This window comes from Bombina bombina, chromosome 10 (genome assembly GCF_027579735.1).
Source record: "Bombina bombina isolate aBomBom1 chromosome 10, aBomBom1.pri, whole genome shotgun sequence".
Classification (NCBI taxonomy): Eukaryota; Metazoa; Chordata; class Amphibia; order Anura; family Bombinatoridae; genus Bombina; species Bombina bombina.
In genome coordinates, this window is record NC_069508.1 from 98,952,958 (window position 1) to 98,974,066 (window position 21,109).

Below are 21,109 nucleotides of genomic sequence, written 5' to 3' on the forward strand. Positions count from 1 at the left end.
AACACTTGATAGAAGAATAAAAACTACATTTAAACACCAAAAAAACTCTTAACCATCTCCGTGGAGATGTTGCCTGTGCAACGGCAAAGAGAATGACTGGGGTGGGTGGAGCCTAGGAGGGATCATGTGACCAGCTTTGCTGGGACTCTTTGCCATTTCCTGTTGGGGAAGAGAATATCCCACAAGTAAGGATGACGCCGTGGACCGGACACACCAATGTTGGAGAAATATATATACTTAACCATAGACATTTGTCCACTATCAAACAAGTAGCAGACAGCCAAACCAGTACTGAAACATATCAGCAGAGGTTATGGAATAGGAGTATAATATAGATCTATAAAAAGATGCAGAAGACAAGTCCCTGCGACTGATTACAGAGGGCCTATGAAGGATTTCCCATGAGGTGAAACCATCGGCTCATAAACCATACCCTAAATACATCCCTCTGACAAGCACTGCACTCTGAGGGAAACTGGGGCTCAAAATAGACTGAAAACCCCTTTCTCTGAAGAATACTTGCACATCTTCATTCTTCAACTAAGAATCTGGAGCACCTAAATTCTTCACCTTCTTCCTAGGAGGCAAAAGACAGGCATAGAGAGGTGGTTGTGGGGGATTAAGTATTCTATGAATTTCGGTATTTTTACCTCCTCCTAGTGGACAGGAGGTAAATTCCCATGTGTAATAGATTGTGGACTCTCAACATCATTATGAAAGGAATATATAATCTGTAGCCGAATTGCCATATAGATGAAAAAGTATTTCTGGAATGTAAAAAACATATCTAGAGAGGAAGCTTCCTAATCCCTGTCCTCCAGAAGGTTGGACAGAACTAAGAATAGAGGGATGAACAGAAAGGAAGTTACCTTTGTGCAGTTAACTCTAGACGAGTGGTCATTTATGTCCACAACAATCCTGGTTTTTACATATAGATTGGGCAGTTTCTGTATAACCTGGCGTGCACATTCAGATGTTAGAACATACAGGCTCCTACAGATTTCCACAAGTACAAGTGCACACACAAGCATCCATAGACATCCACATGTGTACACACACCCTGGCATCCGTAGACATCCACATGTGCGAGCACACCAAGGCATCCATAGACATCCACATGTACGCGCGCACACCAAGGCAATCATAGACATCTGCATGTGCGTGCAGGCCCAGGCATCCACATGTGCGTGCACACCCAGGCATCCACATGTGCACACACACACCCAGGCATCCATAGATATCCACAAACATCCACATGTACACCCCCCAAAACATCCATAAACATCCACATGTACACACATACCAAGGCAACCATAGACATCCACATGTACACACACAGGCATCCACATGTACACACACACAGGCATCCACATGTACACACACAGGTATCCATAGACATCTACAAGTGCACATGCAAGCATCCATAGACATCAACATATGTGCGCACACCCAAGCATCCATAGACATCCACATGTACACCCACATACCCAGGCATCCATAGACATCCACATGTGCACACACAGCAAGGCATCCATAGACATCCACATGTGCGCACACACCCAGGCACCCATAGACATTCACTTGTGCACTCACACCCAGGCAACCATAGACATTGACATGTGCATGCACACCTAGACATCCATAGATATCTACATGTACACACCCACCCAGGCATCCACATGTACAGACATGTCTTGAGAACTATAAACACACCAAGGCATCCATAGACATTTGCATGTGCGCGCACATCAAGGCATCCATAGGCATCCACATGTGCGCGCCTACTAAGGCATCCACAGACATCCACATGTGTGCGCACACCAAGGAATCCCTAGACATCCCCATGTACACACACACACACAGGTATCCATAAACATCCAAATGTACACACACACACACAGGCATCCATAGACATCCACATGTACACACCCACTCAGACATCCACATGTACACACATGTCTTAAGAACTATAAACACTGCTGACATATAGACACGAGCATGCTCCTGAGTATGCTCTAAGTAAGGGCTCTTCATACCATGGGTCGCAACTTGTGTGTGTGTGTTGTAGGATAGTGTGTAATGTGTGTTGTATGATAGTGTGTCTGTTGTATAAGAGTGTGGTATGTGTCATTTAACCTTTTACAACAGTTTAAAGTTTGACTACAATCAGGAATAAAATACACACACAATAGTCAAATTGCAGTTATCTTGCATATTACTACAGAAATGTTCAGACCAAGCATAGAAATAGGGTTGTGACGGTATGTGGTATCATTGGGTCTTTGGGAAAAAAGTTTGAAGAACCCTGCTCTAAGGAACTATGTATATATAAAAAAAACATACCAAGAAACCTGTACAATTGGTAAAGAGATTTTTTTGTTTCTTTGTTTTTAACAGTATGCTCTCGCTGACCCATGAATCATTAATTTTGACGTATATAACCATAAATGGGTATCAAATTTCACTGTACAACATTTTAACATTTTTATAATGTATAGCAATACATACATGAAACAGGGATTTCAATATCCCTGAATGTAAAGCAAGGTATTCTAAATTTAGAATTTACAACTAAACAGTTGTAAAATATTTATTTATAGTTCAGACAGAAACGCAAAAGATTCTGAAACATTCTTGAAAGACGCAATGAACAATTCATTTTAAAGATCTATCTATTCGGCTATATGTCAACAAAATTAAACTGCAAGCAGGAAGTCTGCTTTAAAAACTTTAATAAATAACAAAAGCATAAATACAAATCCACATTCCACTGTGCTTTTTATGTTGGATTTAATTCATTAAATAAATATATATATATATATATATATATATATATACATACACTGAACTTTTTAATTATTTTCATCAGATCTCCAAACTTTTTCAGCGTTTTTTTATTCTTAGGTGCCAGTTGTTAATATGTTAGCCTGTGCTTAAAAGTTAAGTCAAAACTAAATTTAAAGGGACACTAGATCCATTTTTTCTGTAATGATTCAGATAGAGCATGCATTTTTAAAGGGACACTGAACCAATTTTTTTTCTTTCATGATTCAGATAGAGCATGCAATTTTAAGCAACTTTTTAATTTACTCCTATTATCAAATTTTCTTTATTCTCTTGGTATCTTTACCTGGAAAGCAAGAATGTAAGTTTAGATGCCGGCCCATTTTTAGTGAACAACCTGGGTTGTTCTTGCTGATTGATGGATAAATTCACCCACCAATAAACAAGTGCTGTCCAAGGTGCTGAACCAAACGTTGGCTGGCTCCTTAGCGTTGATGCCTTCTTTTTCAAATAAAGATTAGAAATTAGAAAGTTGCTTAAAATTGCATGCTCTATCTGAATCACAAAAGAAAATTTGGGTTCAGTGTCCCTTTAAGCATCTTTCTAATTTACTCCTATAACCAATTAAGAGCCGGCCTATTTTTGGTGCAGAACCTGGGTTATGCTTACTTATTAGTTTGCTAAATGTAGTCACCAATAAGCAAGTGCTATCCAGTGTGCTTAACCCAAAATGGGCTGGCTCCTAAGCTTTACAATTTCTGCTTTTTAAATAAAGAAACCAAGAGAACAAATAAAAATTGATAGTAGGAGAACATTAGAAAGTTGCTTAAAATTGCCTGCTCTATCTGAATCTTGAAAGAAAAAAATTGGGTTTAGTATCCCTTTAATTGATTCAGATAGCACATGCAATTTTACCTAACTTCACTGTTTACTTTTGTTACCAAATTTGCTTCATTCTCTGGGTATCCTTAGTTGCAATGCATATTTAGGAAGGGTCATGAGCAGCAATGCACTATTGGGATCTAGCTGCTGATTGGTGGTTGTACATATATGCCTTGCTATTGGTTCACCTGATGTGTTTAGTGAACCCCAGTAGTGCATTGCTTCTTCTTCAACAAAAAATACCAGTGAAGAGAGTGAAGCAAACCTGATTGTCTAAACCATGAAAAACATTTTGCAAATAAAAAGAAAATTAATGAGTTGAGTTATATTTAATCTCCATAGTGATCTCAGCATACATTGCAATCATCCAATACCATTAAAATAGGATAGGGATATACAAGATCCAAAGGGTATCAATACTAGTATTACTAGGTGTGCTCACCATAAAGTCCGCTCACCTTACAGATTCTAAATAGAGAATCCTGTCCGTCTCCCTGAGTGTCTTTGAAATAATCATGAGCTGGAAATGTACGATGGACGTCCCTCTTAATGACGCTCTCTTGCACGGAGTCCTTAAAAAAAAAAATCAAAGCAATTTAGGTTTATAGATACAAAGTTTAACATGATTGATTGATAATCACTACATGGATATATTTCACATAAATATTTCTAAGTAAAAAGGAAGATATTTTTCCTCAAAATATCCTCAGTAGCCACATCCCACTGTAAAGGGACTTTACCCATCCAATCAAGATGCCTGCCCCGGGGCTTGCGAGGAAGTATGCAGCCATCTTGCATGTGCAAGCAAAGTCACTTTACCTCTTCAGTTTAAAGAAGTTTACTATGAAATCGCACAATAATATAGCAAAATGCCAAGAGACCACAGTAAAGCAAAGTGTGAACTTGGCACAGATGATGCTGTTTGTTTGTTTGTTTTTTCAGATGAAATTAAAGATGTAAGCTAGGGGATAACTGCTCAGAGAGCACACACTGGTAAACTGATGCAAGTTTGAAATACAATTTGTTGTTTATTTTATAGATATATTGCAGCACTTATTATTATTATTTAGCATATGGGTAGTATTTCGCTTTAAAGGGACACTGAACCCAAATGTTTTCTTTCATGATTCAGATAGAACATATAATTTTAAGCAACTTTTTAATTTACTCGTATTATCAATTTTTCTTCGTTCTCTTGCTATCTTTATTTGAAAAATAAGGCATCTAAGCTAAGGAGCCAGACAATTTTTGGTTCAGACCCTAGACAGCCCTTGTTTATTGGTAGGTGAATTTATCTACCAATCAGCAAGAACAACCCAGGTTATTCACCAAAAATGGGCCGGCATCTAAACTTACAATCTTGCATTTCAAATAAAGATACCAAGAGAATGAAGAAAAATTGATAATACGAGTAAATTAGAAAGTTGCTTAAAATTGCATGCTCTATCTAAATAACGAAAGAAAAAAATTGGGTTCAGTGTCCCTTTAATGAACCAGTACCTTTTAATCAGACAATGGCCTCTAGTTATCAATCTCCGTAAGGAGCTTGATGGCCCCTGTTTCTGGCGAGTCTTCAGACTTGCCAGAAACAGCAGTTATGAAGCAGCAGTCACAAAGACCGCTGCTCCATAACCTGTCCGCCTGCTCTGAGCAGGCGGACAGACATCGCCGGAAATCAACCCAATCGAGTACGATCGGGTTGATTGACACCCCTCTGCTGGCGGCCTATTGGCCGCGAGTCTGCAGGGGGCGGCGTTGCACCACAGCTCTTGTAAGCTGCTGGTGCAATGATGAATACGGTGAGCGTATTGCTCGCCATATTCAGCGAGGTCTGTCGGACCTGATCCGCACTGTCAGATCAGGTCCGACACACCTTGATAACTAGAGGCCAATGGATTACACCATATTTTATTCCAGTTGTGAATTTAACAGTTGATTGTTACTGCTTGTTAAGACAAATATAAATTAACCCAATGCAGTTCATTACAGTACAGTAAAGTTTCAGTCACCAGAAAAGCATGTCTAACAGAAAGTCAATTATCAGCGCTGTATACTTTATTTTACTTTTTTTTTTTTTACTTGTAGAAAAGCTGATGATATGACAACCCCTTTTACTAAAATAATACTAGGAATCAACACTTGGAAGTAACATGAAATTGAAAAAACAGAATTTATGCTTACCTGATTAATTTCTTTCTCTTCTGATGTATCGAGTCCACGGATTCATCCATACTTATGGGATATTCTCCTTCCCTACAGGAAGTGGCAGAGAGAGCACCCACAGCAGAGCTGTCCACATAGCTCCTCCCTTAGCTCCACCCCCCAGTCATTCGACCGAAGGCTAGGAAGAAAAAGGAGAAACTATAGGATGCAGTGGTGACTGAAGTTTTTTAAATAAAAATATACTACCTGTCTTAAATAGACAGGACGTGCCGTGGACTCGATACATCACAAGAGAAAGAAATTTATCAGGTAAGCATAAATTCTGTTTTCTCTTGTAAGATGTTTCGAGTCCACGGATTCATCCATACTTATGGGATACCAATACCAAAGTTTTAGGACACGGATGAAGGGAGGGACAAGACAGGTACCTTAAACGGAAGGCACCACTGCTTGTTGAACCTTTCTCCCAAAAATAGCCTCCGAAGAAGCAAAAGTATCAAATTTGGAAAATTTGGAAAAAGTATGAAGCGAAGACCAAGTCGCCGCCTTACAAATCTGTTCAACAGAAGCCTCATTTTTAAAAGCCCATGTGGAAGCCACTGCTCTAGTAGAATGAGCAGTAATTCTTTCATGAGGCTGCTGGCCAGCAGTCTCATAAGCCAAACGGATGAAGCTTTTCAGCCAAAAGGAAAGAGAGGTAGACGTAGCCTTTTGACCTCTCCGTTTACCAGAATAAACAACAAACAATGAAGATGTTTGACGGAAATCTTAAGTTGCTTGTAAGTAGAACTTTAAAGTACGAACCACATCAAGATTGTGCAACAGACGTTCCTTCTTTGATGAAGGATTAGGACACAGAGAAGGAACAACAATCTCCTGATTGATATTCCTATTAGAAACAACCTTAGGAAGAAACCGAGGTTTGGTACGCAAAACCACCTTATCTGCATGGAAAACTAGGTAAGGTGAGTCACACTGTAAAGCAGATAACTCAGAAACTCTTCGAGCCGAAGAGATAGCTACTAAAAACAAAACTTTCCAAGATAAAAGCTTAATATCTATGGAATGCATAGGTTCAAACAAAACCCCTTGAAGAACATTAAGAACCAAATTTAGGCTCCATGATGGAGCAACAGGTTTAAATACAGGCTTGATCCTGACCAAGGCCTGACTAAACGCTTGAACGTCTGGGACATCTGCCAGACGTTTGTGTAAAAGAATAGACAAAGCATATATTTGTCCTTTTAAGGAACTAACTGATAATCCCTTCTCCAATCCTTCTTGGAGAAAGGACAAAATTCTAGGAATCCTAATCTTACTCGATGAGTAACCCTTGGATTCACACCAACAAAGATTTCTGCGCCAAATCTTATGATAGATTTTCCTGGTGACAGGCTTTCTAGCCTGAATCAGGGTATCAATGACCGACTCAGAGAAACCACGCTTTGATAGAATCAGGCGTTCAATCTCCAAGCAGTCAGACTCAGAGAAGTTAGATATGGATGCTTGAATGGACCTTGGATTAGAAGGTCCTGCCTCATTGGCAGAGTCCACGGTGGAACAGATGACATGTCCACCAGGTCTGCATACCAAGTCCTGCGTGGCCACGCAGGTGCTATCAGAATCACCGAAGCTCTCTCCTGCCTGATTCTGGAAACCAGACGTGGGAGGAGAGGAAACGGTGGAAATACATAAGCCAGATTGAAGGACCAGGGCACTGCTAGAGCATCTATCAGTACCGCCTGGGTATCCCGGGACCTGGACCTGTAACAAGGAAGTTTGGCGTTCTGTCGGGACGCCATCAGATCCAATTCTGGTGTGCCCCATAGCTGAGTCAGCTGGGCAAATACCTCCGGATGGAGCTCCCACTCCCCCGGATGAAAAGTCTGACGACTTAGGAAATCCGCCTCCCAGTTCTCTACCCCTGGGATATGGATTGCTGAGAGATGACAAGAGTGATCCTCCGCCCATCGGATTATTTTGGTTACCTACATCATCGCTAGAGAACTCCATGTTCCTCCTTGATGATTGATATAGGCTACAGTCGTGATGTTGTCCGACTGAAATCTGATGAATTTGGCCGCAGCTAGCCGAGGCCATGCCTGAAGCGCATTGAATATCGCTCTCAGTTCTAGAATGTTTATCAGGAGGAGAGATTCCTCCCAAGACCATAAGCCCTGTGCTTTCAGGGATTTCCAGGTTGAACCCCAGCCTAGCAGGCTGGCATCTGTCGTTACTATGAGCCACTCTGGCCTGCAGAAACACATTCCCTGAGACAGCTGGTCCTGAGACAACCACACAGCCTAAGAAAGCCTCTCTCTTTGTCTGGTTTGCAGACAATTGAGAAATGTGAAGTCTTTGAAGTCCAGAAAGTATCCTTGGGACACAATTTCTAAAGCCCAGGAATCGTGAACATCTCTTGCCCAAGCCTGAGCGAAGAGAGAGAGTCTGCCCCCTACTAGATCCAGTCCCGGATCGGGGGCTACCCCTTCATGCTGTCTTAGAGGCAGCAGCAGGCTTCTTGGCCTGTTTACCTTTGTTCCAAGCCTGGTTAGGTCTCCAGACTGACTTGGATTGGACAGAATTCCCCTCTTGCTTTGCTGCAGGGGAAGCTGAAGCGGGACCTTTGAAGTTCCGAAAGGAACGAAAATTATTTTGTTTGGTCCTCATCTTATTTGTTTTATCCTGAGGGAGGGCATGGCCTTTCCCTCCAGTGATGTCTGAAATAATTTTTTTCAGTGTAGGCACGAATAGGGTCTTTCCTTTGAAAGGGATGTTTAACAATTTAGATTTTGATGACACATCAGCAGACCAGGACTTAAGCCATAACGCCCTGCATGCTAAAATGGCAAAACCTGAATACTTTGCCGCTAATTTAGCCATTTGGAAAGCGGCATCTGTAATGAAAGAATTAGCCAACTTAAGGGCCTTAATTCTATCCATAATATCCTCTAATGGAGTCTCCACCTGGGGAGCCTCTTCTAGAGCCTCAAACCAGAAAGCAGCTGTAGTAGTTACAGGAACAATGCATGCAATAGGTTGGAGAAGAAAACCTTGATGGACAAAAATTTTCTTTAGAAGACCCTCTAATTTTTTATCCATAGGATCTTTGAAAGCACAACTGTCTTCGATAGGTATAGTTGTACGCTTAGCAAGAGTAGAAATAGCTCCCTCCACCTTAGGAACAGTCTGCCACGAGTCCTGTATGGTGTCAGATATGGGAAACATTTTCTTAAAAACAGGAGGGGGAGCGAACGGAATACCTGGTCTATCTCACTCCTTAGTAACAATAGTCACAATCCTCTTAGGGACTGGAAAAACATCAGTGAAAACAGGAACCTCTAAGTATTTGTCCATTTTACACAATTTCTCTGGGACCACTATAGGGTCACAATCGTCTAGAGTAGCTAATACCTCCTTGAGCAATAAGCGGAGGTGTTCAAGCTTAAATTTAAAGACCGTCATATAAGAATAAGTCTGAGGGAGCGTCTTTCCTGAATCAGAAATCTCTCCCTCAGAAAACAAATCCCTCACCCCTACTTCAGAACATTGTGAGGGTATATCGGATACGGCTACTAAAGCGTCAGATGGCTCAGCATTTGTTCTTAACCCAGAGCTGTCACGCTTTCCTTGTAAACCAGGCAGTTTAGAGAAAACCTCTGTGAGGGTTTTACAGGGAGTGCAGAATTATTAGGCAAATTAGTATTTTGACCACATCATCCTCTTTATGCATGTTGTCTTACTCCAAGCTGTATAGGCTTGAAAGCCTACTACCAATTAAGCATATTAGGTGATGTGCATCTCTGTAATGAGAAGGGGTGTGGTCTAATGACATCAACACCCGATATCAGGTGTGCATAATTATTACGCAACTTCCTTTCCTTTGGCAAAATGGGTCAAAAGAAGGACTTGACAGGCTCAGAAAAGTCAAAAATAGTGAGATATCTTGCAGAGGGATGCAGCACTCTTAAAATTGAAAAGCTTTTGAAGCGTGATCATCGAACAATCAAGCGTTTCATTCAAAATAGTCAACAGGGTCGCAAGAAGCGTGTGGAAAAACCAAGGCGCAAAATAACTGCCCATGAACTGAGAAAAGTCAAGCGTGCAGCTGCCAAGATGCCACTTGCCACCAGTTTGGCCATATTTCAGAGCTGCAACATCACTGGAGTGCCCAAAAGCACAAGGTGTGCAATACTCAGAGACATGTCCAAGGTAAGAAAGGCTGAAAGACGACCACCACTGAACAAGACACACAAGTTGAAATGTCAAGACTGGGCCAAGAAATATCTCAAGACTGATTTTTCTAAGGTTTTATGGACTGATGAAATGAGAGTGAGTCTTGATGGGCCAGATGGATGGGCCCGTGGCTGGATTGGTAAAGGGCAGAGAGCTCCAGTCCGACTCAGACGCCAGCAAGGTGGAGGTGGAGTACTGGTTTGGGCTGGTATCATCAAAGATGAGCTTGTGGGGCCTTTTCGGGTTGAGGATGGAGTCAAACTCAACTCCCAGTCCTACTGCCAGTTTCTGGAAGACACCTTCTTCAAGCAGTGGTACAGGAAGAAGTCTGCATCCTTCAAGAAAAACATGATTTTCATGCAGGACAATGCTCCATCACACGCGTCCAAGTACTCCACAGCGTGGCTGGTAAGAAAGGGTATAAAAGAATGAAAATCTAATGACATGGCCTCCTTGTTTACCTGATCTGAACCCCATTGAGAACCTGTGGTCCATCATCAAATGTGAGATTTACAAGGAGGGAAAACAGTACACCTCTCTGAACAGTGTCTGGGAGGCTGTGGTTGCTGCTGTACGCAATGTTGATGGTGAACAGATCAAAACACTGACAGAATCCATGGATGGCAGGCTTTTGAGTGTCCTTGCAAAGAAAGGTGGCTATATTGGTCACTGATTTGTTTTTGTTTTGTTTTTGAATGTCAGAAATGTATATTTGTGAATGTTGAGATGTTATATTGGTTTCACTGGTAAAAATACATAATTGAAATGGGTATATATTTGTTTTTTGTTAAGTTGCCTAATAATTATGCACAGTAATAGTCACCTGCACACACAGATATCCCCTTAAAATAGCTATAACTAAAAACAAACTAAAAACTACTTCCAAAACTATTCAGCTTTGATATTAATGAGTTTTTTGGGTTCATTGAGAACATGGTTGTTGTTCAATAATAAAATTATTCCTCAAAAATACCACTTGCCTAATAATTCTGCACTCCCTGTATTAATAACTATGGCCATGTCTTGTAAAGTAAATGAATTCAAAGCATTAGAGGTACTTGGCGTCACTTGTGCGGGCGTTACTGGTTGTGACACTTGGGGAGAGCTAGATGCTAAACCCTCATTTCCTTCTAACTGAGAATCATCTATTGCAATATTTTAAAGTGCTAAAATATGCTCTTTATAATTTATTGACATATTAGTGCAAGTGGGACACATTCTAAGAGGGGGTTCCACAATGGCTTCTAAACACATAGAACAAGGATTTTCCTTGGTGTCAGACATGTTAAATAGGCTAGTAATGAAACAAACAAGCTTGGAAAACACTTTAATCAAAGAAAATAACACTTTAAACAAAAACGGTACTGTGCCTTTAAAGTGAATGTAAAGTTTTTGGTTTTTGCAGCCTGTATTCTATTCCTCATCTAATATATAGTATGATTGCAACTTTTTTTAATTTTTTTTTTATATATATATTATAGTTATAAATAAACTTTATATTTACATTCCCGGACGTTCCTAGCTCCGCCCTCCATGTATTTCCGGATAATGCCTTTATTACTTCAAATGCGCGTTCCCGATTGCCGGAACAATTGCGCATGCGCACCATTCCCCAAACAATCGATTTGCACCTGCGTGACCCAAAAAATGTTATGCCTAAAGCGCAGGCGTCAATCGTTGCAACATTGTATTCAATGACTAGCTATCAATGATAGTATTCAATGCCGGCGACGCTGAAATTTGCGCTGGTTTGGTATCCTATATACGAGCGTAACCTAGAAGTTACGCTCGTATATTTCTGCCGTCGCCCATAGTTTTTTGGGCCATAGGCAGGTATACCAAACCAGCGCAGTTTGGTATCCAATATACAGCGTAAGGACTTACGTGGCGAAAATGGAGAAATCTTACTCCATTTTCACCTCGCCACAAAAAGCAGCCGTAGTAAGCCTTACGCTGTCTATTGGAGCCTCGTAACTCCCTAAACTAGCTACAAAATAAACCTAACACCTAACGCATGCACAATGTCTATCTACCTGTCAACCGTGATCCACCGCCGCAATCCCTAATAAAGTATTTAACCCCTAAACCGCCGCTCCCGGACCCCCCCCATCTACATTAACTACCCCCTAATGTGATCCCCCTACACCGTCGCCAACAATATTAAACTACCCCCTAAAGTGAGCCCCTTACACTGCCGACATCTACCTTACCTACCCCCTAATGTGAGCTCCTACCCCGCCGCCATCTATTTTAAAATTGGTGGGGCTTTGTCACAAAGTAAACTGCTCTTTTGCATCTAATCTAAATCCCCCTACACCGGCCCTACCTATAATAAATGTATTACCCCCTAATCTAATCCCCCTACACCGGCCCTACCTATAATAAATGTATTAACCCCTAATTTAATCCCCCCAACCCCGCCGCCACCTATATTAAATGTATTACCCCCTAATAAATGTATTACCCCCTAATCTAATCCCCCTACACCGGCCCTACCTATAATAAATGTATTAACCCCTAATTTAATCCCCCTACACCGCCGCCAGCTATATTAACCCTAATTATATTAGGGTTAATATAGTTACTATATTATATATATTAACCCTAATTATATTAGGGTTAATATAGTTAATATCGTTATTATATTATCTAAATATTAAGTATAATAACCCTATCTAACTCTAACATCCCTAACTAAACTCTTATTAAAATAAATATAATATTAATATTATTAATGAAAATATTCATATTTAAATCTAAATACTTACCTATAAAATAAACCCTAAGATAGCTACAATGTAATTAATAATTACATTGTAGCTATTTTAGGGTTTATATTTATTTTACAGGTAACTTGGTATTTTTTTTTAACTAGGTACAATAGCTATTAAATAGTTAATAACTATTTAATAGCTACCTAGTTAAAATAATTACCAATTTACCTGTAAAATAAATCCTAAGCTAAATACAATAAAATAATCTAAAATAAATCACAAAAAACAAACAAACACTAATTTACAAAAAAAAAAAAAAAAAAATTACAAGATTTTTAAGCTAATTACACCTATTCTAAGCCCCCTAATAAAATAAAGCCCCCCAAAATAAAAAAATTTCCCTGCCCTATTCTAAATTAAAAAAGTTCAAAGCTCTTTTACCTTACCAGCCCTTAAAAGGGCTTTTTGTGGGGCATGCCCCAAAGAAAACTGCTCTTTTGCCTGTAAAGATAAACACAATACCACCCCCCAACATTACAACCCACCACCCACATACCCCTATTCTAAACCCACCCAAACCCCCCTTAAATAAACCTAACACTACCCCCCTGAAGATCTCCCTACCTTGTATTCACCCAGCCGAGCAGAACTCTTCATCCGATCCGGGCGATGTCTTCAATCAAGCTGCAGAGAGCCTTCTTCCATCCAGTGATGTCTTCAAGCAAAGCGCATCTTCAATCTTCTTTCTTCGCTCCTCCGTCGCAGAGCATCAATCTGGCACGACGACTTCCTGACGAATGAGGTACCTTTAAATGACGTCATCCAAGATGGCGTCCGTCGAATTCCGATTGGCTGATAGGATTCTATCAGCCAATCGGAATTAAGGTAGAAAAATCTGATTGGTTGATTGAATCAGCCAATCAGATTCAAGTTCAATCCGATTGGCTGAACCAATCAGCCAATCAGGGTGGTATTGTGTTTATCTTTACAGGCAAAAGAGCAGTTTTCTTTGGGGCATGCCCCGCAAAAAGCCCTTTTAAGGGCTGGTAAGGTAAAAGAGATTTGAACTTTTTTAATTTAGAATAGGGCAGGGAAATTTTTTTATTTTGGGGGGCTTTATTATTTTATTAGGGGGCTTAGAATAGGTGTAATTAGCTTAAAAATCTTGTAATATTTTTTTTTTTTTTTTGTAATTTAGTGTTTTTTTTTTTTTTTTTTGTAATTTAGTTTAGTTTAATTTATTGTATTTTAGTTTAGATATTTGTAGTTTATTTAATTTATTGATAGTGTAGGTGTATTTGTAACTTAGGTTAGAATTTATTTTACAGGTACATTGGTAATTATTTTAACTAGGTAGCTATTAAATAGTAAATAACTATTTAATAGCTATTGTACCTAGTTAAAATAAATACAAAGTTGCCTGTAAAATAAATATAAACCCTAAAATCGATACAATGTAATTTATTAATTACATTGTAGCTATCTTAGGGTTTATTTTATAGGTAAGTATTTAGGTTTAAATAGGAATATTTTCATGAATACTATTAATATTATATTTATTTTAATAAGAGTTTAGTTAGGGATGTTAGAATTAGATAGGGTTATTATACTTAATATATATATAATATAATAACTATATTAACCCTAATATAGTTAGTATAGCTGGCGGCGGTGTAGGGGGATTAAATTAGGGGTTAATATTTTTAAAATAGATGTCGGCTGGGTAGATGTCGGCGGGGTAGATGGGGTAGATGTCGGCGGGGTAGATAGGGTAGATGTCGGCGGGGTAGATGGGGTAGATGTCGGCGGGGTAGATGGGGGCGCGGTAGATGTCGGCGGGGTAGACGGGGTAGATGTTGGCGGGGTAGATGGGGTAGATGTCGGCGGGGTAGATGGGGTAGATGGCGGTGCGGTAGATGGCGGTGGGGTAGATGGGGTAGATGTCGGCGGGGTAGATGGGGTAGATGTAGATGAGGTAGATGGCGGCGCGGTAGATGGGGTAGATGGGGTAGAAGGCGGCAGGGTAGCTAAGTTAGATGGCGGCGGTTTAGGGGTTAATAACTTTATTAGGTAGCGGCGGGGTCCGGGAGCGGCGGTTTAGGGGTTAAACATTTTATTGGGGATCGCAGACCGCGGTTGACAGGTAGATAGACATTACGCATGCGTTAGGTGTTCGGAATTGTTTGTGCATGCGCTACATGTGAACAAGCATGGATTGTCAATGACGATTTGTTAGGGAACGCATGCGCAGTTTGATCGTGTTACGTGTGCAAAAAGGGGCTGGACGCCACGGGGTATGAGCTAGAATTCGTTAAGGGCAATGTCAATCAAATTAGATACGAGGGACAAGATGGCGGGCGGAGGAAGAAAGTAAGCGAAGTAGGTTTATAAATCCTTCGATTATGGTTTTAGTCTTAAATTATAAAAAAATGATGAATTAAACTAACGTTTATTTTAGGTAATTAACAAGATGAGGAAGAGTGGTGAACGTGACTTGACATTCACTTTAAGAGAAAAAAAGCTGCACAAACTCTGCAAAACAGTGTAAAAAAGCAGTAATCAAAACGAAATTTTTACAGTAGCATCAAAAAGCCTTAGTAACTTTGCACCACTATGCAAATAAACTGAAAATAGGCCCCTCCCACCTCACTCGATGTAATGGGGCCTAAAAGAAACACCACAGAGTATTTCTTAAACTAGCCATGTGGGTAAATAACCCTTAAACAAGCCACAAAGACCCCTTAAAGTCCCTCAAAAAACGTTTTATTTGTAATTAAACCAAAACGTTTTTTCCTATTAGTGTCACCAGTAACTATGAGCCCTTTATGCAAGCTTGGATTCCTCTTTTACTGAATACAACTTACCTTTCCCTCATTGGGATATTGCCAGCCTTTTTTAGAAATAACACAGTCTGTCTAGAAATAAATAGACTGAACATACCTTAATGCAGTTTAGCCTGCAAACTGTTCCCCCAACTGAAGTTTTCCTGTACTCTTCAGCCCTTGTGAGAACAGCAGTGGATCTTAGTTACAATATGCTAAGATCATCATCCTCCTTGCAGAAATCTTCATCCCTTTTCTGCCAGAGAGTAAATAGTACACACCGGTACCATTTAAAATAACAAACTTTTGCTTGAGAAAATAAAAACTAACATTTTTGTCACCACACTCCCTTTGCCCTTCCTAGCAGTTAAGAAGGCAGAGAGAATGACTGGGGGTGGAGCTAAGGGAGGAGCTATGTGGACAGCTCTGCTGTGGGTGCTCTCTCTGCCACTTCCTGTAGGGAAGGAGAATATCCCATAAGTATGGATGAATCCGTGGACTCGATACATCTTACAAGAGAAAACTAAATATTTGAACGTGTTATATGCAGTCAACTGTACAATAATGCACTGTATGTTTAAACCTTGCAAAGTGGTTATACATATTGTTAAAGGAAGAGTGTAGTAAAAATTAAACTTTCATGATTCAGATAGGGCATGCAAAAGCTCCCATGAAATAGTGGTTCCTTTTCACACCTTTACATTATAACAAGCATATCAAAAGTTGCAAATTTACAAAGTTACAAAATAATGTTTGTGTGTATACAATTATACAGCAACTCCTTAATTAGGATATATATATATATATATATATATATATATATAAACACACACACATACATATACACACAAACACACATACATATACACACGCACATAAATATAAACACACACATATACACACACACATACACGCACACACACATATACACACACACACACATATATATATATATATATATATATACGTATACACACACACATATATATATATATATATATATATATATATACACACACACACATATATATATATATATATATATATACACACACACACACATATATTTATATATATATATATATATACACATACATATGCACACACACACATATATATATATATATATATATATACATACACACACACATATATATACATAAATACACACATATATACAGTATATACACACACAAACACACATACTGTATATACACACTTCAAAAGTAATGCACTGCACTAACTTTAAAAAATGAATTTCCCTTCTGCCTTTAAATTAAAAACAAACAAAATAAAACAAAATAGTATGATAGAAAATGATCAGAGGCATTGCATATCCCTCATTGTCTCTGTTAATTTACGACCATTATTTTTTACAATAAATAGAACATGCACATCTTTGTAAAGGTCTGTTTTAATACAAACAGTGTAACATTAGTAAATATTGTGATTGCTTTTAAAGCATTCATTTGAACACATAGGCCTAGATTTAGAGTTCGGCGGTAGCCGTCAAAACCAGCGTTAGAGGCTCCTAACGCTGGTTTTGGGCGCCCGCTGGTATTTGGAGTCAGTCAGGAAAGGGTCTAACGCTCACTTTTCAGCCGCGACTTTTCCATACCGCAGATCCCCCTACGCCATTTGCGTAGCCTATCTTTTCAATGGGATCTTTCTAACGCTGGTATTTAGAGTCGTTTCTGCAGTGAGCGTTAGAGCTCTAACGACAAGATTCCAGCCGCCTGAAAATAGCAGGAGTTAAGAGCTTTCTGGCTAACGCCGGTTTCTAAAGCTCTTAACTACTGTACCCTAAAGTACACTAACACCCATAAACTACCTATGTACCCCTAAACCGAGGTCCCCCCACATCGCCGCCACTCGATTAAAATTTTTAACCCCTAATCTGCCGACCGCCACCTACGTTATACTTATGTACCCCTAATCTGCTGCCCCTAACACCGCCGACCCCTGTATTATATCTATTAACCCCTAACTTGCCCCCCACAACGTCGCCGCAAGCTACTTAAAATAATTAACCCCTAATCTTCCGACCGCAAATCGCCGCCACCTACGTTATCCCTATGTACCCCTAATCTGCTACCCCTAACATCGCCGACCCCTATGTTATATTTATTAACCCCTAATCTGCCCCCCACAACGTCGCCGACACCTACCTACACTTATTAACCCCTAATCTGCCGAGCGGACCTGAGCGCTACTATAATAAAGTTATTAACCCCTAATCCGCCTCACTAACCCTATCATAAATAGTATTAACCCCTAATCTGCCCTCCCTAACATCGCCGACACCTACCTTCAATTATTAACCCCTAATCTGCCGACCGGAGCTCACCGCTATTCTAATAAATGTATTAACCCCTAAAGCTAAGTCTAACCCTAACACTAACACCCCCCTAAGTTAAATATAATTTTTATCTAACGAAATAAATTAACTCTTATTAAATAAATAATTCCTATTTAAAGCTAAATACTTACCTGTAAAATACATCCTAATATAGCTACAATATAAATTATAATTATATTATAGCTATTTTAGGATTAATATTTATTTTACAGGCAACTTTGTAATTATTTTAACCAGGTACAATAGCTATTAAATAGTTAAGAACTATTTAATAGTTACCTAGTTAAAATAATAACAAATTTACCTGTAAAATAAATCCTAACCTAAGATATAATTAAACCTAACACTACCCTATCAATAAAATAATTAAATAAACTACCTACAATTACCTACAATTAACCTAACACTACACTATCAATAAATTAATTAAACACAATTGCTACAAATAAATAAAATTAAATAAACTATCTAAAGTACAAAAAATAAAAAAGAACTAAGTTACAGAAAATAATAAAATATTTACAAACATAAGAAAAATATTACAACAATTTTAAACTAATTACACCTACTCTAAGCCCCCTAATAAAATAACAAAGCCCCCCAAAATAAAAAATTCCCTACCCTATTCTAAAATACAAATATTACAAGCTCTTTTACCTTACCAGCCCTGAACAGGGCCCTTTGCGGGGCATGCCCCAAGAATTTCAGCTCTTTTGCCTGTAAAAAAAAACATACAATACCCCCCCCCCAACATTACAACCCACCACCCACATACCCCTAATCTAACCCAAACCCCCCTTAAATAAACCTAACACTACCCCCCTGATGATCTTCCTACCTTGTCTTCACCATGCCAGGTTCACCGATCCGTCCTGGCTCCAAGATCTTCATCCACCCCAAGCGGGGGCTAGACATCCACTGAAGAAGTCCAGAAGAGGGTCCAAAGTCTTCCTCCTATCCGGCAAGAAGAGGACATCCGGACCGGCAAACATCTTCTCCAAGCGGCATCTTCTATCTTCTTCCATCCGATGACGACCGGCTCCATCTTGAAGACCTCCAGCGCGGATCCATCCTCTTCTTCCGACGACTAGACGACGAATGACGGTTCCTTTAAGGGACGTCATCCAAGATGGCGTCCCTCGAATTCCGATTGGCTGATAGGATTCTATCAGCCAATCGGAATTAAGGTAGGAATTTTCTGATTGGCTGATGGAATCAGCCAATCAGAATATAGTTCAATCCGATTGGCTGATCCAATCAGCCAATCAGATTGAGCTCGCATTCTATTGGCTGTTCCGATCAGCCAATAGAATGCGAGCTCAATCTGATTGGCTGATTGGATCAGCCAATCGGATTGAACTATATTCTGATTGGCTGATTCCATCAGCCAATCAGAAAATTCCTACCTTAATTCCGATTGGCTGATAGAATCCTATCAGCCAATCGGAATTCGAGGGACGCCATCTTGGATGACGTCCCTTAAAGGAACCGTCATTCGTCGTCTAGTCGTCGGAAGAAGAGGATGGATCCGCGCTGGAGGTCTTCAAGATGGAGCCGGTCGTCATCGGATGGAAGAAGATAGAAGATGCCGCTTGGAGAAGATGTTTGCCGGTCCGGATGTCCTCTTCTTGCCGGATAGGAGGAAGACTTTGGACCCTCTTCTGGACTTCTTCAGTGGATGTCTAGCCCCCGCTTGGGGTGGATGAAGATCTTGGAGCCAGGACGGATCGGTGAACCTGGCATGGTGAAGACAAGGTAGGAAGATCATCAGGGGGGTAGTGTTAGGTTTATTTAAGGGGGGTTTGGGTTAGATTAGGGGTATGTGGGTGGTGGGTTGTAATGTTGGGGGGGGGGTATTGTATGTTTTTTTTTACAGGCAAAAGAGCTGAAATTCTTGGGGCATGCCCCGCAAAGGGCCCTGTTCAGGGCTGGTAAGGTAAAAGAGCTTGTAATATTTGTATTTTAGAATAGGGTAGGGAATTTTTTATTTTGGGGGGCTTTGTTATTTTATTAGGGGGCTTAGAGTAGGTGTAATTAGTTTAAAATTGTTGTAATATTTTTCTTATGTTTGTAAATATTTTATTATTTTCTGTAACTTAGTTCTTTTTTATTTTTTGTACTTTAGATAGTTTATTTAATTTTATTTATTTGTAGCAATTGTGTTTAATTAATTTATTGATAGTGTAGTGTTAGGTTAATTGTAGGTAATTGTAGGTAGTTTATTTAATTATTTTATTGATAGGGTAGTGTTAGGTTTAATTATATCTTAGGTTAGGATTTATTTTACAGGTAAATTTGTAATTATTTTAACTAGGTAACTATTAAATAGTTCTTAACTATTTAATAGCTATTGTACCTGGTTAAAATAATTACAAAGTTGCCTGTAAAATAAATATTAATCCTAAAATAGCTATAATATAATTATAATTTATATTGTAGCTATATTAGGATTTATTTTACAGGTAAGTATTTAGCTTTAAATAGGAATTATTTATTTAATAAGAGTTAATTTATTTCGTTAGATAAAAATTATATTTAACTTAGGGGGGTGTTAGTGTTAGGGTTAGACTTAGCTTTAGGGGTTAATACATTTATTAGAATAGCGGTGAGCTCCGGTCGGCAGATTAGGGGTTAATAATTGAAGGTAGGTGTCGGCGATGTTAGGGAGGGCAGATTAGGGGTTAATACTATTTATGATAGGGTTAGTGAGGCGGATTAGGGGTTAATAACTTTATTATAGTAGCGCTCAGGTCCGCTCGGCAGATTAGGGGTTAATAAGTGTAGGTAGGTGTCGGCGACGTTGTGGGGGGCAGATTAGGGGTTAATAAATATAACATAGGGGTCGGCGATGTTAGGGCAGCAGATTAGGGGTACATAGGGATAACGTAGGTGGCGGCGGTTTACGGAGCGGCAGATTAGGGGTTAAAAGTGTAATGCAGGGGTCAGCGATAGCGGGGGCGGCAGATTAGGGGTTAATAAGTGTAAGGTTAGGGGTGTTTAGACTCGGGGTACATGTTAGGGTGTTAGGTGCAGACGTAGGAAGTGTTTCCCCATAGGAAACAATGGGGCTGCGTTAGGAGCTGAACGCTGCTTTTTTGCAGGTGTTAGGTTTTTTTTCAGCTCAAACAGCCCCATTGTTTCCTATGGGA

General features: G+C 39.6%; 1 protein-coding gene across 1 annotated transcript in view; it reads right to left on the bottom strand.

The window, feature by feature from the left end:
- RABGAP1L (RAB GTPase activating protein 1 like) overlaps window positions 1–21,109 on the bottom strand; it is a 1,244,335-nt gene that overhangs the window by 381,260 nt on the left and 841,966 nt on the right. Inside the window, exon 14 of the mRNA XM_053693261.1 lies at window positions 4,125–4,238. Coding sequence (XP_053549236.1) covers window positions 4,125–4,238 — 114 coding nt within the window. The remainder of the gene's footprint in view (window positions 1–4,124; window positions 4,239–21,109) is intronic.